This window comes from Pteropus alecto, unplaced genomic scaffold (genome assembly GCF_000325575.1).
Source record: "Pteropus alecto unplaced genomic scaffold, ASM32557v1 scaffold38, whole genome shotgun sequence".
Taxonomy (NCBI): domain Eukaryota; kingdom Metazoa; phylum Chordata; class Mammalia; order Chiroptera; family Pteropodidae; genus Pteropus; species Pteropus alecto.
In genome coordinates, this window is record NW_006442512.1 from 9,751,706 (window position 1) to 9,777,335 (window position 25,630).

The 25,630-nt window shown below is 34.1% G+C and overlaps 2 protein-coding genes across 5 annotated transcripts in view; one reads left to right on the forward strand and one right to left on the reverse strand.

The window, feature by feature from the left end:
* Positions 1-8,917, forward strand: part of KLHL28 (kelch like family member 28) — a 30,080-nt gene extending 21,163 nt beyond the window's left edge. For all 3 annotated transcript variants that reach the window (XM_025040404.1, XM_006922698.3, XM_025040405.1), the window contains 3 exons: positions 828-1,271; positions 3,083-3,291; positions 4,453-8,917. In XM_025040404.1, the coding sequence (XP_024896172.1) occupies positions 828-1,271; positions 3,083-3,291; positions 4,453-4,616 (817 nt within the window). In that variant the 3' untranslated portion in view covers positions 4,617-8,917. The remainder of the gene's footprint in view (positions 1-827; positions 1,272-3,082; positions 3,292-4,452) is intronic.
* A 5,114-nt stretch (positions 8,918-14,031) lies between these two features.
* Positions 14,032-23,473, reverse strand: CUNH14orf28 (chromosome unknown C14orf28 homolog). 2 transcript variants are annotated; one of them, XM_025040406.1, is made up of 6 exons: positions 23,181-23,473; positions 19,720-20,244; positions 18,058-18,147; positions 16,780-16,914; positions 15,882-15,984; positions 14,032-14,185 (listed from the first exon to the last, which is right to left on the reverse strand). In XM_025040406.1, the coding sequence occupies exons 2-6, from the start codon at positions 20,241-20,243 to the stop codon at positions 14,093-14,095; spliced, it is 945 nt and encodes a 314-aa protein (XP_024896174.1). In that variant the 5' UTR covers position 20,244; positions 23,181-23,473; the 3' UTR covers positions 14,032-14,092. The 2 variants fall into 2 exon arrangements, with proteins under 2 accessions (XP_024896174.1, XP_006922761.1); XM_006922699.3 differs by having other exon boundaries at positions 14,032-15,984.
* Between the last annotated feature and the right edge of the window lie 2,157 nt (positions 23,474-25,630).

A 25,630-nucleotide genomic window follows, 5' to 3' on the forward strand; every position in this document is an offset into this window, starting at 1 on the left:
AGTGAATTATCACAGAGTGAACATTACAAACCAGTTCAAGAAATAGGAAAGATAACCAACACCCAGAAACCACCCTTGAGTTTCTTCCCTGTCCTCCCCAAAGGTAACCACTATCCTCATTTATATTCCAGAGATTGCAAATTATTTTGAATTTGATATAAATTAAACTATACAGAATGTACTCTTTTGAAGTTGGCTTCTTTCCCTCAATATTACATGTGTAAGATTCATCTCTGTTGTATGTAGCTATAATTTATTCATTTTCATTGCCGTATTGAATTCTAATGCCACAATTTATCCATTTTATGGTTCACGAACATTTGGACTGTTTCCAGTTTTTAACTATTACAAATGCTTCTGTGAATATCCTTGTACATATACATATGTGTGCATTTCTCTTGGGTACATCTCTATGAATGGAATTGCTCAGTCATAAGATGGTTATACCAATCTTATTTATCCATTCTCCTTTTGACAAGTGATTGTTATACTGCTATGAACATTTGGGTATATGTGTCCTGTTGGAACACTGACTGTAATAGGCATTTGATAGAGTAGATACTCAGGAATGAAATTGCTGAGTCAGAATATGTGTATATCTTAAATTTTACCAGATAATGTGAAGTTGTTTTCGGAGTATTTTGTACCAGTGTATATGCTCCACATTCTTGTCAATAGTTGTTATTTCTGACGTTAAATTTTCCCAGTCTGGAAAGTGTCATGGTTTATTATGGTTTTAATTTGCATGTCCTAAGGAGATTAAACTTTTTTTTTGTTTCTGGGCCATTTTGATTTTTAAAATTTATTTTTTTCTGCTTATTCTTTAGTGTGGAGATGTACTTTCCTCAGAATGACTCATGGATTGGTTTGGCACCCCTAAACATTCCTCGCTATGAATTTGGAATATGCGTTTTAGACCAAAAAGTGTATGTTATAGGTGGTATTGAAACTGATGTGCGTCCTGATTTCACTGTCAGAAAACATGAAAATTCAGTAGAATGCTGGAATCCTGATACAAATACCTGGACTTCTCTTGAGAGAATGAATGAACAACGAAGTACTCTTGGAGTAGTAGTACTTGCAGGAGAACTTTATGCTTTAGGTGGTTATGATGGACAGTCTTATTTACAATCTGTAGAGAAGTATATTCCCAAAATAAGAAAATGGGAACCTGTGGCACCAATGACTACAACACGAAGTTGTTTTGCCGCAGCTGTGTTGGATGGAATGATATATGCCATTGGCGGATATGGGCCTGCCCACATGAACAGGTATTTAACTTAAGCTTGTAGATTTTTAAAGTGTTATTAACAATGATTTTTTATTTTTAAACAATTTGTGTATGTAAATGAACTTCCCGTTTTAATTTTTAAAGCAATATTGATTGACATTTGGGAAATTTAATCTTCATGAGTATAATTGTAATTGTTTTACAGGGATTTAATACAAACTTAAAGTTAGACAACTTTAGATTTTGAATGGTGTGTGTATGTGTGTGTGTGTGTGTGTGTGTGTGGAATGGCCTGTTGCTGCATTGCAAAATAGAATAAAAAAGTGAAAAATGTAATTCCTATAGACAATATTATAATGCATCATAAACTTAAAGCCTTATTTAAGTATTTTTTCTTGAGTCTTTTTCTATAATCAATATACATTATTTAAGTATCTGAGTTGTGTTAGAGTCTGAATTTCAGGTTTCTGTATTTTGTAGTAGTCTCTGAATTAAGGAGAAATATATATAAGAGAAAAAACATAAAGTGACTGCTTAAATGGAAAATTAATCATAATTCCTAACCTTTATTAAAAATTAATGTTCCAAAGATTTTATATCTAATAGTAATTAGAGTGGTATGTGTTTTATTAATTATGAGCATTTTAATGAAAGAATATATTGTGGTTTATTAACTGATTGAGAAAGTAATAGTACAACAGCATTTCATCCATAAATTTTTATTTCTGTGTAAGCTAAAGTAGTCTCCCTTTTTATTGTTCCCTTAGTCAAAGGAATGGTATTTGGGGCCCAGGCATAAATTTCTATTTTTGAAAAGTTGCTGGCAGAAATTTATAAGATGAAAGGTTAAGTATTTTAGTTTTGAGATAATGCTCTTGAAGTTTAAGTTTTGCCTGCAGTTTATCAACTCTTCTTGTCCAGTGATTTTGTCTAATGGTTTTTATCTTGGTGTCCTTTCAGAAACAGTTATAGTTTAGTCTGTATTCTAATCTACTCTGCAGTCTGGTCTCTATTCTGAACTCCAGAATTATGTCACTGACTCTCAAATGCTTTAGGCGTTTTTGAGAATTTAGGTTAAGACCAGAACAAGCTCAACAAGCATGTCTTTGTGCCCCTTCAGGGCAAGGTTTAGGCTTAAAGGCCTTCTGGGATAATATAGGGAAGCTTTTTTGGAAATTCTGATTTGATTTGGATTTCCATAATACAGCTTGGAATGTCAAGAGGTCCTTGGAATGCAATTTGACATAATCCCTGAATTCTCCTAAACCAGAGATTATTATGATTAGCTAGTTTGTGTTATGAAATCTGCAGTGTTTGCTTTGCAGTAAACCACCACGAATTCTCCTGTAAGAAAAGAAATTTTTCTTTCTTTTCTTTTCCTTAGCTGTGTAGAAGACTCTTGTTATCCTTATTCACATCTGTATTCAGTTTGTGACTTTCAAAGACCTGTCACATACATTCTCATTTGACTTTATTCTTTCATGAATCCTCTGAAGTTGTTCAGGATTACACAAATCTAATGTGTTAGGCTAGGATTTATTCACTTTAGTTATGCTGCATTAGTACTTGAACCCAGGTTTTCTGACTTCAAAAGTTCTATAACTTTAATATGCCTTGCTGCTTATACAATATAATGGAATAGCATATGGCTATTATTGCACCCAGTGCACAAATAAGTTTTTATTCCTGCAGTCTTTTCAGCAAAATCTAAATATTTGGGACAAACTACTCTGATTTTATATCTATTTGTTTGAACTTTTAAAAGTTCAGATGATGGGGTTTAGTTCTGCTTTACTAGGAGGAGTGAGACAAAGGATGTGAATTAATTTTTTCTTTTGTGAATGTTTGCAGTGTGGAGCGTTATGATCCAAGTAAGGACTCCTGGGAGATGGTTGCGTCTATGGCAGATAAAAGGATTCACTTTGGTGTGGGTGTCATGTTAGGCTTTATTTTTGTGGTGGGTGGACATAATGGTGTCTCACATTTGTCAAGCATTGAAAGATATGACCCTCATCAAAATCAGTGGACTGTGTGTAGACCAATGAAAGAACCCAGAACAGGTAATAATAACTTACTAATTTCTAACATATAGGAGAATATTTTGTGTAGTGGTGATCTTAGAACAGTAGTTCCTTGGAATATAAGAGTTATTACTTGTCCAGAAAAAAACTTTTTGTGGTAAACTTGGGAGACAATTAGATTAGACAAAACTATATCGACTTCTTTACTGTGGTTTTAATATGACAATACATATTATCATTTCTTAAATTTGGAGAACACATTTGAGAAATGCTGGTAATGAAATGTATCTTACCGATGCCATCTTTTTATACGTTACACACACACACAGAATCCTTGGATGTTCTGTTTTGTTTTTTATTGCACATCAGCTGCCTGTATATGTTCACTTTCAAATGTTCTCTCCTCAAGGAATATAATTGATCAAGGAAGGGTTAAATTACAGTGTTCCTAGAGAGAAACAAGTACATCAAGGAGAAAAAGTTATCTTTGAGCTCAAACTCAAATCATTATTTTAAGGGGAAGGTTTTAAATTACTAATGGAATCCCTTAGGAATATTGCTTGCATTTGTGATTAAAGAAACTCCCGAAACATTAAAGATGCAAAAGAAACAAAGGACAAAGTGTAATGAACTATTTTAGTTGTTTTTGTGGTATCATTGAGAGAAAAAGCCGTGAAATAATGAGAATGTGAAAAATTGGGGTAACCTTGTTCTTTTTAGACCTACTCGGATTTATGATTGTGTGGATGTTGGTACCCCCAACTCCAGCATTTTTTAATTGTCAACTGTACCAATGTAGCTCTTTCGCAAAAACAAAGTAGTGTAATATGAACTTTGAAAAGCTGGGGATACTTGTATTTCAAAACCTGATAAAAATGAATGATTTTTTGAAGAATATGTGTAAATATAAATTGAGAAGAAAGCATATAGAAAGATAGATACTTCATTCTTAATAGTATTTCCTGTGGTGGAGATGAGAGAGAGTAGAATTGGGGAGGAGAGGTAAAGGAAGATTTCAATTCTTTTATATTCAGGGATATTTTTTCAGTTAGCACATAGTGCTGTATTGCTTATCTAATTAATAATAAATTGTTGAAATATATTTTAAGAAAACATTAAAGTACAAACTTACTTATTTTTAGTGAGAAGTCTACTAAATAGTTAACATGTTTTTTCCCTATTTTTATCCACCTTTCTTAGGTGTTGGTGCTGCAGTAATTGATAACTACCTTTATGTAGTTGGTGGTCACTCAGGGTCTTCCTATCTGAATACTGTGCAGAAATATGACCCTATCTCAGATACATGGCTAGATTCAGCTGGCATGATATACTGTCGCTGCAATTTTGGATTAACTGCACTTTGACAAATGTGGACTCATGGAAAGAATGAGGTGATGAACCTTGTGCCACGTGAAAGGATGCCCAATTATCTGAAACCCAGAAGCTGCATTGCTTTCTTTTTAACTTGAAGTGGCATGAAGACTCAAAGTTTTGTTGGGTACTTTGAACTGACAGGTAGCTTTGGTTGCTCTTGATTACACAGTGAATCAATAATCAAAAAAAAAGAAAAAAAGAAAAAAAGAGATCTTGCCAATTGAATCGTGTACTTCTCCCCCCAATACTGGAATAAAGTAGTTTTATGTTCGTTCATGTACATGTGGAGAAAACCTTGCTGCTCTTTTAGCTCGCTCCCTCCTCTGTATGCACCATGATTTACTAGGGTAAATGATGCTTAGATGTTAGAGTGTATTGAATGACTGGACAGAGTGCAGATATTGTCTGTTGGATGTAAATTCATATGCTTCACATTTTAAATAAAGGGCTGCTTTTTTTTTTTTTTTGGTACTTTTAAAGGGGTATAAATTATATGCCATAGTGAGTCACCTGGATATTATTCCTGCTAAGTGGTTTTGGGGCTAGGGATGTAATACGTTTGCAAGACAAATACTTTTACTATCATGATATTTGAGGGCTTAATTAAAGAAGTCAGAGATTTGCTGTTTATTCCTTTTTTATATGGGCAGGTTAATTCTGGATGGATTTACTTTCCCATCTATGCTATGCTGAGCATGGATACAAAGAATTAATGCATATCACTTTAATATTATTTTAGTAGTATAGCAGGCTTTCCCGTGTCGATGTAAATATTTGACAAATGTGTAGTACCACCTTTAGTGCATATTGATTTTTTTCATATAATAATTTTAGTTTTTTAAGACCTTTGCTTTTTCAAAGTGTTCAGATATAAAAAATGGTGCTAACTGTAGGAGCTATAACAAGGCTATAATGATGTTCTTTTGGATGTTCAGTATGAGATATGCATGACGTGTTTTAATAGTATTTTTCATTTTTACTGGCTTGATTCATTTGTGCTTATTAAAAATATTAGTAATTATACCAATGTTAACATCCAAAAATTATCTAAATGCCTGTTATGTTTTTCATGGTTCCTGAATAGTGATTTAAAGAAAGATACATTTTTGATCTTCCTGTGCTAGATATTACATGTCCTTAAAACAAAAATATATTCATTAAATATAAAGCACTAGTCAGTTATGCATTACTTTGTACATTTCTTAGGTAACTGAATGTTTTAAAGTTACTGAGGAAAACTGGAGCTCATTTACTTGAGTAATACTTCTAAATTTGGTTCTACTTTGATTAAAGAAATAATCTTTTAAAGCAAAATTGTTTGCTATGGCCAAGTGACATATTTAAAAGAAGTGATTGGCTCATTTTGTTTTAGCATGTTTTAGTAAATGTCTGTTAGTCTTGAACATATTACCTTGCATTTTATTATGATATCGGTACTTTTATTTTTGGTACTGTAGTCATTTTTCTTTTCCATGATTTCTTTTTTTACCTGCCCACCATCTCTTTATAGTCTCTGCAAAACTAATGTATATTTGTTTTCTAAGAAAAATTCATACTGCATTCTTAAGTGCCATAATGTTCTAAACTGTTGTTAAGAAGCCATTTGTAATTATAAAGTGTAAGTTCATTTGTTAGTATATATGTTACTTCTTGAAAACTATAGCTGGGCAATTTGCGGTTTTCCTTGTTCTTCCATAAACTGCCAGTTGTAGATTTAAATGTATACTACAAAACTATGTAAAAATCTTCCTTAAGCATAAGGAGTATCATGCTTTATGAATATTTGCACATATTATAAAAATTTGCAAGTGATTTTTAGTCTCTTCTAATTAAGAACTCAGCAGGAGCTACTAATAAAATTGACAGGCTGAGTATTTTCTATGTTGCTTGTTTAACAATGATATATAGCAATAACTTTTTAATTGATTTGAATAAATCTATTGAATAGAAACAAGGTGCACTATTATGATTGGTCTAGACTTTAAAGAAAAGCAATTTAAAATAGATTTCATCAGATACTTAATTTTAAATCCCCAACTTGATTTTCTTTCTATTTATAGCAATGAAATTGTTAAGTACATCCTATTACGCTATTTTTTAATTCTTTCTCCCCAGAAAGGAATTTGAAAGATTAGAAAACTATTTTAATCGTAAACAGATCTATACTATACATTTTATTTTAACAGTGTTTTACTCAGTGTATCAGCCTCACTATCAAATTAGTATAAAATAGATAATCATTAGGTAAATTAGATCAAAGGGATATATTGGTCATTGTTTTGGGAAAATCTGAATTTTGCGTTGAAGAAGACTAAATGTGAAATATTTTGGGCAATAGTAGGAGCCATACCAGAGAACAACTTATGAAAACCTGTGAAAAGAAGAAAAATACCAAATTTAGAAATTTTTATTTCAGGTTTGCTAAGCATACTCTGCTGTTCATAACAGCAAGAGATATTAATGCAACCTGACAACTGATAACTTTACAATAGACCCGCCTTGTACAGATTTGTGAGAAGTTTCATCATGAATATTCTACTGACAAAAGCCACACATTTCTTATGTTAAAAAGGATAAAGATATTTGATTATAAATTCCCAGGGTTAAAAATAATAGAAATAATTTTATATAATCAGGCAAAGAGGAGACAGCTATTTAAGATTGCCTAAAAATATTTTTGAAAAAAGTTACAGTGAGAACTAGTAATTATCTAATTAGAATATAATTACCTTCTATAATTATTTTATGAAGGCTTAATCTACTAGAAATGTTTGGCTATTTAATAGTTGTTGAATATAGTAATAGAACTTAAGTGGTTTTTAATGTAGCCCAAAGGATATTTATGTAGTTCCATATGTTATTACTAATATTGTTTTAGATACAAATGAATATTAAATTATAGGAAGTGGTATCAAATGATAGGAAAGTGATATTCATTAGGTTTTGAAAAATTATTTTGATAACTTGACAAATATGGCAGGTCTACTATATGTATGAGATCCTGTGCCAGATGCTATAGTGGCTATAAATAAGATACAATCTTATCAAAGAATAAAATACAGTGAGGGAGACCTGTACCCAAGTCATGGTGGAGTGTGAATCTAATTCCTTATCTCCAACATCATAAGAAGTAATTAAAGACCCAGTTTATGTATAAACTTTTGTGTCCTTTAGTGTTCAGTGTTTTATTGACAATTATAAAGAATCTAAAGTTTATAGAATTCCAGATTTCTTGGAATTGGATAATATATTTTTTAGAAGAAAAACAAGATATAGAAACTTAAACTAGTATATTATCAAGGCTCTGGATGACATTGAAGGAAATATATGTACATATAATGGTGTGTTTTCAGTTTTGGTGTTGGATTTCTGGTATTGTCACCTAAGTGCTCATTTTCAGGAAAATCAAATTCTATAATAGATACTGCTTAAATTCAATAAACTTGTGATAACCTCTATAACCTCTGTAGTCTGAAAATTATGAAATTTTAAGTTGTCACATGTCAACATCCAGTTCTATCTTTTAACCTTTTTGTCCTTTGTAAACAGCACTTTAAATTAGATATGATTTAATTAAATACAGTTATTCTGTGGCTGGATATATATTGGATTTTGCTTACAGTATATTGATTCAGTGTTGAGACATATTTGAGAAGACTGAGGAGTACAATAGGTTTTTAATATAGGTTTACAAGTTTTCTTACTGGTGTGGATATGGAGTCAAATAAAAATCCAGTTTACATCTCTGCAGAGAGAAAAATTGTTATCCATATGTCTTTTATATTTCACATATTTAACTACAGACAATTTATTGTTAATTTTGTCAAGTTATCATGTGTAAGTCCCATTTATTTTAAAATACCAAGCAAAAAGTTCCAAGCTTGCCTTAAAATACAAGTGAAATTAAAGAACTGGATGATAATGCCTATATTTTTGCCTTATGAATTGTGCTGTATCATAAACCAGAGATGGTTTTGATTTTAACAGGATTCTGAAATTTTGTAAATGTAGAGTACTAATATATGTACTCTCTTGCAAAGAATGTGATCTAGCTGTGGGTTATGTTAATGTTTAATTATTTTTATGCATTTTACCTCTAAATATGTATCTTTTTAGTATCGGGATTTCATTTTATTTTTGTTTACATGGTAAAATGGCTATTAACTCGTTGAAGGTTGTATTCTTTTGTCTTTAAAAGTTATTTGTATGCACTATTGTGGTAATGCTCTGTAATGACTATGGTTAAATTTCATTTAATGTGAAATGTTTAGAATAAATTTGAAAAACATAACTTTTTGTGTGTCAGTCGTTGTGAACCGACCCAAGCTGACTTCATTATGCTCAGCTCTGAGGTTCTTGGTAGTGGCCACAAAAGGTGAGGTGGGTGTGGTATATAGCCTCATGCTCACTTACTAAAGAAATATTCATTAGCAAAGTGGTCATGGAAGAGTTCAGTAGGTAAGTTCAATGCTTTCTTCCTTTTAGAGTCTCTACCCAACCTTATAAGAAAGATTTACTTGAGACAGACAAGGCAGCATTCCAGAGGGTGGTTACCTTTAAGGCCAGCATCAGGTAACCAGGAGTCCTCCTAAAGAAGGGCCTTGTGCATTTCTCATTTTGGTTTGTGGCATAGATTTTAAGAATTGGAATTGGTGGGTCAAGGGATAGGTGATATATAATTTTGCTAGGTCTTGCCCGTTTTAGTCATTTCAGGCTGCTGTAACAAAATACCGCAGACTGGATGGCTTCTAAACAATAGAAATTTATTTCTCAAAGTTCTGGAGGCTGGAAGTCCAAGACCAGAGGGCCAGATGGTCAGGTTCTGATGATACCCTCCTCAGGGTTATAGACTGCTTTTTCATTGTATCCTCAGGTGGCAAAGAGTAGAGAGGGGAGGAAAGCTCCCATGTTTCTTACAAAGATACAAATTATTTTGAAAAACAATTTTTTATGTCAGTTGTTGAACTGACCCAAGCTAACTTCTTTACGCTCAACTCTTAGGTTCTTGGCCAAAAGCTCCACCTAACACCATCACAAGGAAGTGGGTAGGGTTTCAATATATGAATGTTGAGGAGACACGTTCAGTCTAATAACATTGTCCAATTCTCCCAAAAGGTGTTTCCATCAACCAAGGCAAGAATACCTTGTAGGCTGTTTTTATTAGTCTACCTACCGAGGGGCTTGATGAAAGATTAACATTTGGCCTCAGGTTTTGTTTTGTTTTGTTTTGGGTTAAATTATGTCTGATATTATAAAGAAAAGTTTCTAATTTTTAATGTACTCAGAAAGCTGCTTTAAATCATTTATATGAGTAAGGTAGGATCTAAATAAGGATGACCAGTCGGTCACTTTTATCATGACCAGGAAGAAAGTCTAAGAAAGGATATTCTTGTGTGTGCCCTGAGGAGAGTTAATAAGTAACAGTGGTACTAGAATCAGAGTAGGTGGTTGCCATGGAATAGAAGGCTTTCTGTGTCAAAAAGTTTTATTAGAGCCAGATTTTAAAAGATTTCGAATAAATGATTTTGGACAATATCTGGTAGATAATTGATTTTGAGCAGGAACAAAATGGGATATTTCATTATTATTTACTATCTAGGGAAATTTAAGCTATTCACTTTTCAACATTTTAACTTGTGTTGTTTTTGCATTTCAAACTAATTCATGAATTTAACATTTTTTTACTGTTTTAATGTCATAATTTGTTCTATGACCTTAATTGCCACAGAAATGCCAGCAATGATTTTCAGCCAACAAACTTGAAATATTCACACAGCATTTAGTTCATTTTCTACAGCAGCACTACTTGCCTATTAATTTCATTTCTTAATAAAATATTGAAAAAAACAATGGTAATGAATACTTTCATGGTGCTTACTGTGTGCCACACACCAAGTGCTATACATAATAATTCATTTAATCCTAACCACAGTCTTGTGAGATATATTCTATTATATCCACTTTACAGTTAGAAACTGGGGAATAGAGAGGGTAAGTAATAGGGCCAAAGCCACACAATCAGTGACAGTCTGGATTTGAACTCAGGCAATCTGACTTTAGAATCCAGATATGTAACTGTCATACTCTTGTCTCTTCTTGACAGCATAAAATTCAGTAGTCTAGGACTGATGATAATAGAGATAATCCAGTGGTGTTGATCACATATCACGATTCACCTCAAATGTCTGCAATTCTTATTTTTTCCAGAATCAAAAATGTCAATCCTGAATCAGGTCTTCTGGCATTTCCATAAGCTCTCTAGGGACAGGAATTCATAACCCTTTTCAAAAGAAAAAGCATACAGTAGTCCAGAAACCATGAGGGTTGGGGAAGCAGGTGAAGAAACGCCAGTCAACTTATAAATATTATTTGAATATTTGGGGTGGTAAAGAGCATAACTAACATCATTAAAGATGTTACCACAGAATGTTATATCCAATCTATGAATGCGTATAGTGTCATAGAACAGAAGGAAAATTGGTCTTGCCCCACCTAAATTATAAAGCATATTAATATTTTAAAGGCCAGAAAGTTCTCTCTGCAGTTCCTTTGCATTCCATACTGGGGCACTTCTGCCACCTACTGTTATTGTAGAAGACTGCAAAAGTTGGGAATCCACAGTACTATACCTAAAGCAAATCTGGTTGATAACTCATTCGCCAAATATTTAAAGAGCACCCATCCTAACAGCCCTCTCGGTTTCCTCTCAAATCTCTTCCCTCTTACAAAAACAGAAAACATTTGAGATTATTAATCTTTGTGAATCACTTTAGCTACAATAAATTTATTTTTAAATTTGATGATGTTCAAAATTTTTTTTATCTTTAGTTTTAGGATTTTTAGCTTTCTAATGGAAATTAAAGGTGGTTAGGCTTTGTGGGTACAAGTAGAGGCAATAGGCTCTTACAATTACCCTTGGAATCACAAGCCCGATGTTCTTTCCTCCACAAACCTCCAGGAATGCTAGGCAGCAACTGTGAAAGGCCTGTTTTAAAGACCTCACAGCAGTTGTCTGCTGAGCTGCCCCTCTGTACTCCCAAAGCCCCAGGTGCTTACCAGGCCATAGTACTTCCCTTTGTAAAGTCATCATTGATTGATGCACCTTTTCTCTTTTCAAGACGTTTATTCAACAAGCAAATAGTAGGTTGTATTAAGGGAATGCTGCAGAGAAAGTATGTCTTGATATTAATGTTCTGGCTTATAGCCCCCACATCAAACTTAGCTTGCTTAGGTAAAGATTTCCTTAGCTAGCCATTTCCTCCAACCCTTAACCTGGTTGCTCTTGACCTAAGCACAGGTCAGCTTTCCTGCCATCTTCTCTCTTCCTGTCCTTTCCTTCTGTCCTAAATTCCCATATGTTGAATGTGTAGAGCTATTTGTGTCTACTTCCATCCTCTTCGCAAACTCCCTTTTTCCTACTTTACCTTAGAGCAAGATAATTATGCTCAGTGTGTTTTAATATTTGTTAATATTTGACATTAATAGGGAAACAATCTATTTTTGTATCCTTTTGGGGAAAATTTATACCACAGGATATTATTGCTTCCCAACTCTAGCACCTGGAATACTAATTTTGAAATGTAGGTAGAGGAATGTAAAAGAATAACATTATTCATAAAATAATGAGTTCTGGAAGGTTTGAGATGAAAGTTTCTGAAAGCAAGTGTCCAGGTATAAAGAAATGTCTGAACGGATGACCACAGCAGTTTTCTTCAGAGGTTCACTTGCCTCTTCTTTTTCTCATGCTATTTATTTCTATCACCGCTATGCCAGCCCTCTAGGAGTATACACTTCTTTCTTCAAAGCCCTAACTCCTTGATTCTTGGTTCTCTTCAGTACTAGGGAGCCGTGCTGGGTTTTTACCAGTACTAACTTGATTATCACTAGGTGATAAATCACAATCATTTTCTTCTTTACACTTTTTTGGTACTTATTGAATTTTACTGATTTATGTTATTTTTATAATCCTATTTAAAAATGAGACTATAAAATTCAAAAGGAAAACAAGGAAAATGAAGGAACAAACATTTCTACTTCTACCATGGCCAACTTGTCATTTGCTCCCCAAGCTCCTGTTGCATTCCACATTCTCTTTGAAGCCCCAGCCAGAGTAGCTTACTTTTTCATTTTCAAGAGATATTCCTTTTGGTACCGTGCAAAAGATCTCACTGAGAAAACAATGGACTATAGAACTGATTGCTCATTGAGGGTAAATAATCTAATATACATCCTCAGGTAGATATCAACATATAAAAAAACTATAGACTGCCCACTAACTTCTTCAATTTCCCAGAGATAAAGTGAAATGTTGTTTTCCCTGGGATCAAATTAAAGTTAAAGGCTGTCCAGGTGACCAAACAATAAACGCTGGGCTACCTGGGAGGGTTAGAACCCCTATTAGTAAGGCATCAGGTCATTAAGATGAACTTCACAAGCTGTGATTTTAGATTTTAATGCAGAATAATTTGATGCTGATTTTAAATGTTAGAACAGCAACAGGATGATAAGAATATAAATGTTTGCTTTGGCTGTAGTTTAGTGGTACTTAACTGCAGTCATTTTTACATAAGCTGCTCTGCTTACAGTGCATTACAATAATTCTCAAATAATTATTTTCAAATAATTGTAATTAAACATTTAATTATAAAACTAAACTAGATATGCTCAACACGTAGTTTTTTGTGTCATAGTAGTTATCTGCTTATATAGCCTAGTTGTTTGCTCAAACTCTAGGAATGATATTGAATATGGAATTCACCCTAGTAAGCATGCAAAGCACACCCATAGTCAATTACCTCTAGGTCTCTCTTCCTCTCTGATTGGATCAGATCCACTGAGAAGTCCACAGATATTAAATTAACTCTAATAGTTAACAATGAAAAGTCACTTTGAAAGATAAATCTAAGATTATTTGCTAAATTGGGAGGGAAAAGCTTTCTTTTGCTCAAGCAAGATAAGTTGGAAATTCCTCCTTAAATTTGCTGTATTCTTTATCCCCCTCTGAAGCTAGGGTTTTAAAATCATTTTTGCTCTCCCTATCAGTATAGTCATGGTTTGTGGCATTTTGATTAAAAATATGAATTCTCTCATATCTTTTGTCCTCCTCACCCCAATTTCTCTAAGTATTGAAGGCAATGAATTTTCCATATCCTTTCACATTCTGTATTCTTTTTCTAATCACTAGTTTGTCAGCAGGGAATAATTTCTTCTACCAACCAATCAACTACCCACCCACCCACCATGACAATATACCACCTACTATCCTTAAACCCCCAATCATTTGGGGTCCAGAAGGCATACTTAAATTCTATTACACGTTCAATTCATTACTGATATGAACTACAGCCTAAAATAAAATAAAAAAATCTGAAAAGTTCATTAGTAAGAATCTGGGAGACTTGCCCATACAGGAAAGAGGTAGAAAAATATGGTTTTTTTTATTAGCATTTTCAAGGTTGTCAAGATTTTAACAATTATCTAAATCCTCACAACAACCCTGTGAGGTAGGTAAGTCATTGTTTCGTGACACACTAGTATTATTCCCAATAAAGTGCAATCCCTAAAAAAAAAAAAAAACCTGCATTAGGAATAATCTTGTTAATGATACCATTTATATATATGCTAGTATTTGTTTTTGTATAGTTTGATTCATGCAGTAAGGTGTCCCCAGAAGTATACTGTAAATCAAATCCTGTTTAAATACATGTGAGCAACTATTTAAGCAAACCCTGGGGTGATTTTGTAAAATAAATCAATATTTTTAAATCTTATGTAAAACAGGAATTTTCATACTACTTGCTCAAAGTGAGACATTCTCAGCAACGTTTCACTCACATTTATCCATTCTTCAGTAAGTTATCTCAACATGGCACCAAGCTATTTTAAGACTTAATTTATTGAATTAAAACTTAGCAATTTGGTATATGGCAGTGAACTGTGTTGTCATGTAGAAATCTCCAAATATATTGCGCTCAATCTCAACCTAAAACCTAAGGTGAACTGTTTATTGAAATGTAAACACTTAAAAAATGGTGATAAATTTTAAAAAGTATTTTTCCTTGAGAATAGTATCTAATTTTTTTCCTTTAAATTACAAAAGGAAGAGAGATCTTAGGGTCTTTGAAAAGGAACATAATATTCTGATAACTATAACATTCTAGTGATTTCTATTGCAAATCAAAGCCTTATGCTACTAATTTACTACTTACAAAGGAACCAGCAGATGTTACTCCAAAAATTTAAGTTTTTGTTTTTCTGTGTCAATATGACTTACTAGGAAAAGAAATATTCCCAGGCACCCATTTTCTCTTAAGTATATATTTAAAGTACATTTCTATTGTTAATCCAACATTAATAAACATCTAGTTGCCTAATTTTTTACGGTTGTCTTATCAGCAAAATAAATTTTTATAGGAGAATTTCCATTACATTTAATTATGAGATAAATGTTTAGATCAGTTATGTAACTTATTTAACAATAACTTTAATTAAGCTTAGGAACTTAGTTAACGTAAAATCTGCTGGTAGTTTTTAATACTTTAATAAGTGGTTAAAGGAATTTGCCATTAGGAAGAAATAATTCAAGCCAAGAAAAATATTCTCACCAAAAAATGTTTAAAATTGCTTCAGGGGAATTAGGCAAAACAACAAGTAAAACAGACTAAGCCATCTATAAACTTGTACATTCAAATATATACTAGATTCAACAGTGCACTTTGAATTATAGTGAGGTAGGGCAAAGAAATATAGTCAGATACATTTTGAACTGTTAAATTTCTATAAATGAAACACTGACTTGTATCAGGTTTTATTTGGTTATCCAAAAAAAAAAAAAAATTGAGAATTCAACTATTTTCTTGGATTCAAGGACAGAATTGTAAAAAATCTTTGAGGTACATATAAATAAAAAATATAAAAGCTACAAGATATATTTTATTTCAACATAAAATATGCTTGTATAAAAATAACCCAGGATACAGAAAAAGAAATACAAACATTTTTGCATAGTTCTCTATATAAAATATTTACCTGGGGCTAAACACGGGAAAATATACCTCTGAAACTAGTATAGTTGAACTATTTCCTTGGATACCAAGTATATACAAAATAAAAGCCCTTTATCTTGGGGAGCATGGGCAGGAGGGAAAACAATTTAATTTAGCATCAGTCTATATTTATTTCTCTGTTGCTCGAATATAAACCAATGATGACAAGAGGAGAAACTCTGGGGGTTTATTTAACAAAATTAAATTCACATTTCTGAGGCCATCATAGTGCATCCAATGTCCATGAATCTGGAAAGCTGCAGAATAGTGATGTTCCTCTTTGTTAAATAACGTGGCACCTTCCAACAAATACCTGTAAAGTTAATGACAAAGTGTAGCAGAAAGTTAAAATACTTTGTGTTCTTAAGATAAACATTCCATAAATTCTTAACTAAGGAATAAAAATTGATGATTGTTTGTATCCTATTCCTTAAAAGAGAGATCCATCTGTAAAATGCATGTAGTATAATTGGTAATTTGGAGTAAAATGTTTAAGAATTTTTTAAATTGACAAAATTTAAGAATTTTAACAAAATACATCTTAACTTATAATCTGTATGTTTCTATTAAATAAGAGAAAACACAAACACAAATAAAGCCTTTAAAGGCAAAAAGTTAAAAGAACCCTGAATGTTCTAATTTGTATGCAGATATTTTTATCTACAATGATGACAGTAGCATTTTATTTTTAAATTATGACTTCATACTATACACTACTTGGACTTGAAATAGCCACTTTACATGTGCCATCTCATTAATTCCTCACAATAATGGCATAGATACTGTCATCTCTGTTTTATAGATAAGAAAACTAACATGTAAACTGGTTAAGTTACTGACCTAAGATCATATAGTTTGTAAAAGGTGGGGCTGGGTTTGAACCCAATTTTGTTTATTCCACAGTCCAAACACCTAACTGCTATATGCACTATCAGTGGACTGACGCCCTGTAGTAGATTCTGATCTTAGTCAGAATACATAAATTTAGAGATAGATATGATCTTTTCAACAGTATTTGCTTAAGGGCTGGTCAAAGTCAGAATAGCAGAAAAATATAAATTTATTTTTTACTAGTTTTATAAAACAAACAAACCAAAAAAACACCTACTTGTGATCAGATAAATCCAAGTAATAGGGTACATATGCCAGATCTTCAGATTTCCAGTGCTGCATATTTAAGACAACAAAAGGGGGTGCCCCGTGGCAGAAAACTCGTTGGGAAAATTCTCTTAAGCCACCACACCTAAAATTGAAAATAGGCATGAACTTTCTTAAACTTGGAACAAAGCTCCCTTTGATCACTTCTGGGTTGTCTTTATTACTTCATTTCATAAGAAGCATAATTATCTATTTTAGGTATGGGTAATGGTGTGGCTATATTAATACTTTATATGTCAATTCTCAAAAGTTTACAAGCTGTGAGAGCCTATGTACAAGAAATACTTTTAAAACTCCAGGAAAAGCTATTTTATCTAAGTTTATAAAAGTGTGAAGTCTTTCAAACTGATATTTATTTGAAGATACATTTTTCTTTCTCTAAGATGGTTTCAAAGGGAAGTAATGGCAGAGAGGAGAATAATAATATGATTCTTATAGACTTCTTTAGATTGGTTAAAATTTCCTAATTGCCTCCTTTCGCCATTAGGATGAAGCAAATTCTATTTATTTAGTGATATCAGGTATTAAGCATATGGGTCAGAATACAACAAATACAATTATACAGTAAAATCTTGATTAACCGGAATGTTCAGGGTACAGTATTTTGGTTAACAAACATTATTGACTAAACTAAGTTAACCAGAAAATCATTTTGTTTCAGCATTTGTTGCTAAAATACATTAGTTCACTTTCTGAAGTACAATTAACTGAACATATTTTATTCCTTCCTTCTTTTGTGATTAAATTAGCTGTAAGATTATCCTTCTTAATATTCTCATTGCACAATACTATATATATAGAAATTAAGAGATTGTGATGAATATATTCTTTCTGCCCTTTTGGGTTTCTTTTCTTTTTTACTATGTTAACTTTTTTTGGTTGTAAGTTACCTCTTTCTCCTAAATGGTGCTGAAAAAATCCAGTTAAATGAGGGTCCCGATTAGCTGGATTCCGGTTAACCAAGGTTTTATTGTACCTACTCAGCAGTGGGGGAAAAAAATAAAAGGCATTTGCTTTGTTTTCATCAATTAACTATATTCTATCTGATAATGACAACACAGCATAAGATAGCACAGGAAACTAGAAGGTATTAAGATTCTAAAAACGATGGCTTCCTATACTTCCTAAATATGAACTGATATTTCATAAAGACTTAAACAACTTACCAGTTCGGGCTTCTTTAGAAACACAGTAATATTTTCATCTTAAATGTCTATCATATACTCACCCATGTTCTTCACACAGCTCAATCCTGGAACAGAATAACTCATCCACAGCCAGTCGTATTAAGTTTCCATGTGGAATTTCTTGGGGAGGACTATAACAATTGCAAAATACATCTAAGAACTGCATCAACATTTTACAGGTAAAATACATTATCAGGATAACAAAATTTACAGGTCAATTCATTACTAGAAAATAAAAATATAACCTGTGATTCATTTTTGCATATAGGACCCACAATCAGGACAGCAGCCAATTAGCTACCAGACTAAATGTAAATCGCAGCCATTGTTGGCCTCAGCTACCTGATTTGTTAAAAAAGTTTTTCAGAGGTTGTTTTAAATATAGGATTAAAAAAATAGGCAAAAGCTTTAAAAAGTTATGTAAAGTATGATAAAAATATTTTATTAAAAGTATAAAATATTAGTATTAATATAGGATTATAAATATTTCATTATTTACTATCAAACAAAACATATACAAATTAAAATACTAGTAAAAAAAGACAAATTTCTGAAACATTTTTTAGTCCATTATGATTTAGAGTAGCAGAAATTTTTTCCCTGCTGGAGATTTCAAAATTGACATCCTCATATCAGCAATACAGGAAAACAGACAAAGTGTATTTCAGAAAAAGAGACATTAATTGCTAGACTCTAAAAAGAATATCTTCAGCTTTCCATAAGTAGCATGATATTATAATATTAAACTAAATATGCTATAAAGAAATGTGAATTTAATAACTTAGGGCATATGATTGTACATTCCCAAAGGGAAACAATCTATTAGGCTGTTTTTGTGGACCACAGGGCCAAATACACTTTCTGACAACAATGTGTTTGTTGAGATTGTTTTTCTGGCCTGTTTTGTTTCCACTAGCAATTATTCCTTTTCTAGCTCATGTCCCGTGGGGGATTTGTTTCCCAACACTCCACTAGGGCTTGACAGTTTGGCCTTCCTCCTTTTCATTTAGCAGCTTGGAGGGAGGTCTGCCTCATTTCTGAAAGCCAAAAATACTTAGCAGGCTACAGCCCCTTTCCTATCAGGAAAATTGCTCTGCATATCCACAAGCTCCCCAGGTGTTAAGATCCCAAAATTTGGGGTTTCTGTCTATAATTATGGCCTGGCCATAATATGAAGGAGTACTTTCAAACTTCTTATTCATGTAGAACTAACCCACTCAACAGAGATCCATTTAAGGGGTAAAACATTATATAGGAAACATACATTGGATGCAGTACTAAGTGTTCTTTAGGTTAAATTTGTGACACAGGAATTCATTATTTACATAGCCACATAACTAAATTCAACTCAAGAACAAAGTATTTTGCACAATGAATAATTCATTATTTTGCAAGTAAAAGTTACCAGTTGGTTTTGTAATTTTTAAAAAATTTTTTCAATTACAGTTGACATTCAATATTATATTAGTTTCAGGTGTACATACAGCATAGTGGTTAGACTGAAGTAAATTCTAAGATGTTTGGAAGTTTTCGTCATGGGACCTACTAAGTTTTGCATTTGTGTGGTTGCTTTTCGTATAAGTAATTACACAAGGTCTATACTTTAAGAAGTACTTTGATTATATATATACACATATTCATAGCACTTTGTTTAAAAAATTATTTCTGCTAAAAGTGACAAAACGGACTTTAGAGCAACTTACTTTATATTAATTGTGCGCTGCTGATCTTCCTGCACTCGAGTTGGGCATCGCCAGTTGGAACAGTAACTCTCTTGTATGGTAGACATGAGATTATCGAGATTTTTTGTAAAATTATCATGCTCATTCCCAAACAAATCAATTATTAATGAAGCTTTATGAACTTCAGATTTGTACTGCTGTTTTTCCATCTTGTCCCAAATCCAAAGTAGCTTCACAGTTGTAAAACTGTAGGTGTCCATTAAATAAAGAAAACAGTCTACAAACTCTCTACCCAGATGAAGAGAGAGTTCTCTAGGAAAATTTTCATTTTCATTAAGAATGACGTATAATAACATTAAGAATCCATCTATGGTGCAGGTATTTTTCAGTCTTATTTCAACATAGAGTGGTGTACAGGACACTGCTTTGCGGCCAGCTTTGATAGTAAAAACACCTCCCCAAGGAAGAACAGGCCTCCAAAATGAGCGATCTTGGTTATAGTTATTTTTAATTGATGCTTTGATCTCTTCAAACAGTGTCTTCATCCTGCATATTAAAATTTAAAAAGAAAATATGTAGATTTGTGACTTCACATGTTAAATGCATGGTATGTTTCTAAATGTATCTAAAGATTTAAATTTGGTTAGAGAGCCTCCCAATGTAACAAAAAAATTTAAAACAATTTAAGCTACTAGCCATTTTGGGGGCAATATGCATGGTCTAGAAAGACCACTTAAGAAGCTGCAATCTGGGGGAAGTAGAAGGGATAAAAAGGGGTCAAATATGTGGTGACAGAAAGAAATCTAACTATGGGAGGTGAACACAGTGTAAATATATATATGCCTTACTGTTAAAATGTACAGCTGAAACTTATTGGATTTCGTTAACCAATGTAACCATAAAAAATTAATTTTTTAAAAAAGAAAAAGCTGCAATCTTTCTTTTGAGGTACAGAATGGCCATTTGATAGGCCTTTATATTAATTATACTGCAGGTTTTATCTGTGATACAGGAAAATTCTGTAATCATAAATGAAAGTAAAGCTAATTAAAAATACAATCTAAATATAGTTGGGTATATTCCTAAGGTAAACCTCTTCCACCCTCCAAAATACAAGCTGTCCTTCAGTTTGTTAATAAGTGTGGTTTCACTTATGAAACCGATATACTGTATATACTGTAATGGAAACCTTGTTTGGGCTACAGAATAATGGCCAATTAACTTTGAAAGACAACATATGAAGAGTAATCATGAGAACCAAATAGTAGTACAGCTTATACAAAATCATTTCTATGACCTTTGAGATTTTTACTTGTAATTAGGACCATACTAGATACTCTATAATTTGAACTACAGAGACCATGCTGTGAAGCTCTCATCCAGAACTTGGTAAGTATCTTGATTCTCTTCTCTGCATGTTTTGGGAATGAACTGAGGCATCCTCCCTATAAAATAGGCATCTATCCTTCGCCCACCCTTGAGAACATCTAAGTATTTGGTTTCTAAAGTCAATGACAGTATTCTAATAAACATGTTTATGTCATATGTATGTTACATAAAGCAAAAATCTAAAAAATTAAAGAATGATGTCCTAATGAAACTGAATTAAAAAATTGCTTTACTTGGGACAAAAAAATGTCTAAACTAAAAACATAAGGTTTTCCAATATATTACTTTTATGGAAAAGTATATTTTTATGAAAAAAAGGGAAGCATCTGAGGAATAGGAAAAGTGAGTGACTGAGGTCAGTGTCTTATTTTGACCATCTTTTTAAGTGCCACACTCTCCCAAGCACAACATGAATCCAACAACACTCAATACTAAAGACCTGTTTTGTGAGAAATTTAGTTCAAAGCGATTTAAGCAATATTAGCAGACTAAAAATTCAGTTCTACGATATATTAAACATACACTATTTTCAGCTTGAAGAAAGTTACTGTGCACTCTAAAATATTTAACACTATATTTAGTTTTAAGTGTAGATGTTTATATACAGTTGGTAACAGGTTGGCTTAGTCAACCAATCAGGAATAAGAAGGCGTGGCAAATATGGAACCTAAGAAAACACAAACTCAGTTTCTTCTTAATAAGAACTGACATTTCCTGAGATTTTAAAAAACATAAGGCATTCAAATACTTTAAAAATGGTAATAACTTTCTTCATGGCTTGATTTATTTCTGTTGAATTTGAAAGAACTTTGTAGTAAGGTCATACGATCAAGAGCTTGAGTTGTTTTTAAAGTCATTCACAGAAGTCTAATAAAAATGTATATGTCATATTTATGTTATATAAAGCAAAAATTTTTTTTAAAGAATGACGCCCTAATGAAACTAGTTTAAAAACTGCTTCACTTCACTTGGGACAAAAAATGTCTAAACTAAAACCATCATTATAGTTTTCCAATATGTTACTTTTATGGAAAAGTACGTTTTTGTGAAGAAGGGAAGCATCTGAGGAATAGGAAAAGAGAGTGACTGAGGTCAGTGTCAGTATCGGATTCCTAAATATTGCATTGGGAAGGAATTGAAAATCTCCGTAGTGTTTTCTTACGAATTATCTTTTGGACATGACCAAATAAAGAGTAATTATAGTTCCAGAAAGCAATAGTTATACTCTAAGAGAATTAAACAATTATATGTATAATGTAGTTACATATATATGTGTGTATGTAACAAAACTTAAGTCTTTTTTTCTGAGAAAAAAAAAAAAAAAGCGAGGATGGAGAGGATTGGAAGAACTAGAGAGCACTTAATCTAGTTTCAGCATTAACGTGGTGATTTGTCCCAAAATCAATTACAATAAAAATGACCAAGAAAGATGGAGAAATGCCTGCAAAGAGAATTTCTTAAAATTGTCTTAAGTTTTCCTCACACCTTCTAATATTGTTCGTTAGGCACTGTATCAGAAGACCTGGAAGAGTTATCCTACTCTATTTTCCTGCCTCAACAGGCCCTCCAGTTTGAATAAACCTGCAAAATTCCCCTGACTTATTTCCTTGGCAAAACACTTTTTTTTTTTGCGATCATTTCCAAGCGTGTCAATTTGTACTCTACGCCAGTCACAAGGACCAGACTAAAGCACTGAATGCCGGGCGCCCTAAAACCTCGGCAGTCCTAAAGGTCCCCTCTTGAATCCTGCTCTAAAACAACCTGAGAAAACGCCACGCGCTCCCCCACGAAGGAGCACGGGGCTTCGGGGCCAGGACGTGCTGAGCGCGCGGTGGGCACCCCCTTAGCCCCCGGCGCTCCGGGCACGCCCACCCTGCCCCCGGCCCGCCGCACCCGGGAAGGCCTGGCACCAAGGGCTGGCCCCGCACCGCGGGCGGGTCCCCGAGGTGAGACAGCGGGGCGCCCCTGTCCGTGTCCGGGCAACAGCCCCGCAGGGCGCCTGGGACTGCGGGCAAAGGGCTGGACATGCCCGGCCGCAGAGAGCGTTCTCACACCCGACAGTCTCCGTCTACCAGGAAGCCAACTCCTCGTACCTCCCCGGGGACCGAAAACCGCTGGTGCCGCCGCACCCGTCGTCGCCGCCGCTTGCTCATGGAGAGCCCGTACTGCCGCCGCCGCCGCCGCCGCCGCATCTACTAGCACCGCCGGCTGTCTCGGCCTCCCCTGGCGTGAGTGCTGGGCTCCGGCACGGCCTCCATCGCACCCGCCGCGGCGGGAGCCACAGCAGCTCCGGCGCCCAGGCCCGATCCGACCGGACCCACGGAGCCAGGACCGCGGGACGCGTAGCTTCTTATTACGGAGGAAGATTCGGCCTGACCTCCGCCCCCCTCCCCCCGCCAGCCCCCAGTTCCTAGCCTCCTTGACGGCGCTGCTGCGCAAGCGCGAAGACGCCCTAGCCAAACGTGCGTGTGGAGGGTGTGTGTATAGCATTCAGCTTCGCCCAATGGGAATCAGGATCAGGTGCGGGGGGCAGGACCTCGCAGAGAGGGGCGGGGTTCCACTGTTAGAGGATGGGTGGAGCAACCGGAAGTGGGTCGGGTTTGCACGGAGGCGGGGTTTTACTGGGAAACCCGCTTGGCTTTCTGAGATTTGTACAATTTTTTATCTTACTTGCTTTTAGTTTGCCTATAGGTCTTGTCCTCTCAAATCCTAACTCAGAAGAGGAATGTTTTGTTTTTTCAATAAGTTATAATTATTCAAGCTTTTGATTTAAGTATATACTTAGGAAAAAATTGAATTAGTATGTTAAATGCTATCTTTATTACTGAAGGTAATGATTGGCCAAAATGCTATAATTTATAATGGAAGTTAGTACTATTTAAAGAAATTAGATAGCTTTTGCCCATTGTAGAGATGAAAACTTTTTGTTTTGTAGATGGTAAGGCACCACACATTAAATGACAGCTGGAAATTTAAGATAGAGTTGTTAAATGCTAGAGTCTGTGGACTCAACCATTATTCCTGTTCAGTAGGCCCTAGTTCTTGTGTCCTCCATTAAAGAGTCAAAGCCCACATGTCTCTACTCCTAAAGAGCACAGGCCACCTTTGAAAACTACCTCCACCCACAATTAGAAATAGAGTACTGTTGAGACTTTCCCCCATCTAAACCTTAGACAAATAGTGATTGTCTGGAAAGTGAAGCTCAACTTCCAGAATACACAACTCGGAGAGAATGTCAGCTAAGCAATCATTGTGGTCCTTCGTCACAGCTGAGTTTGTAGGAGGATGGACACCTTTTTGATTAGTGTGATGGTAAGCCAGGATGGTATAGCAGGGACTTTCCTCATGGACCTCTCTCAAGGGGTCTAATGATAGAAGGATGTAGGCTGGGAGAGAAACTTGACTAACTGAAGATAATTACTGCCATTTGAGATGGGAAGAAATGGACCTCAGAGCAGAGGGGTAAGAAAGATGGCTCTGCCCTCTGCCCCAAAAGAATAACTGTCAAAGTTTTCCCTTTTTAGTTTTCTAATTTTTCTTATTATGGTATTTCACAGATGAGGAACTGAGGCTCTGAGAGGTTAAATAACTAGTGTATCTGTATTGGAATTCACATACAAAAACTTCACTGTCAATATTAAAACTATCCTTCAAGTAGAAAGCCCTTTAAAAATGTTTATATATTGGTTTATATGTTTAATTCACAAGCTCTCAAAGACACTGAATTCATTTTATACTCTTCCTGAAACTAGACCCAGTAGTGGTGGTTGTCCCCATTTCTGGAGAATAACAGGGAAATTGCTCATTAAACTCTGCTGAGGCTTGGCTAGGCAGAAGAAACATAGATTCTTTGCATACTTGGACAAACTCACAAACCTCACTGATGCCTTTACTGAGATTTTCATTCTGCTTCCTTTCTGTTCCCCTCAAAATCTGATAGCTGTGTTGCAGTGTTTTTTAGACAGCTTTATTGAGATATAATTGACATAAATATATGGAACATATTTAAACTATCACTGCAATCAAGTGACTATATCCATCATCCTCAAGTTTTCTCATGTTCCTATGTAATTTCTTCCTTTCTTTTCTCCTTTCTCCCCACACCTAAGCAACCACTGATCTACTTTCTGTTATTATAGATTAATTTGCATTTCCTAAAGTTTTATATAAATAGAATCAGACAGTATGTATTCTTTCGGGGGTTTGGTTTCTTTTACTCAATATCATTATCTTGACATTCATCCATGTTGTTCTATGTATCAATAGTTCATTCCTTTTTGTTTCTGAGTGTATTCTATTATATGGATATACTACAATTTATTTATCCACTTATCTATTGATAGACATTTGGATTGTGTCTAGTTTGGGGCTATTACCAATAAAGCTGCTATAAACATTTGTGTACAAGTCTTTATTGGACATATTTTTTCTTTTTTGGGGGGGTAAAAATCTGGACGTGGAATGGTTGGATCACATGGTAGATGTATGTTTAACTTTTTAAGAAAGAGCTAAATTATTTTCCAGAGGGGTTGTGCCATTTTAA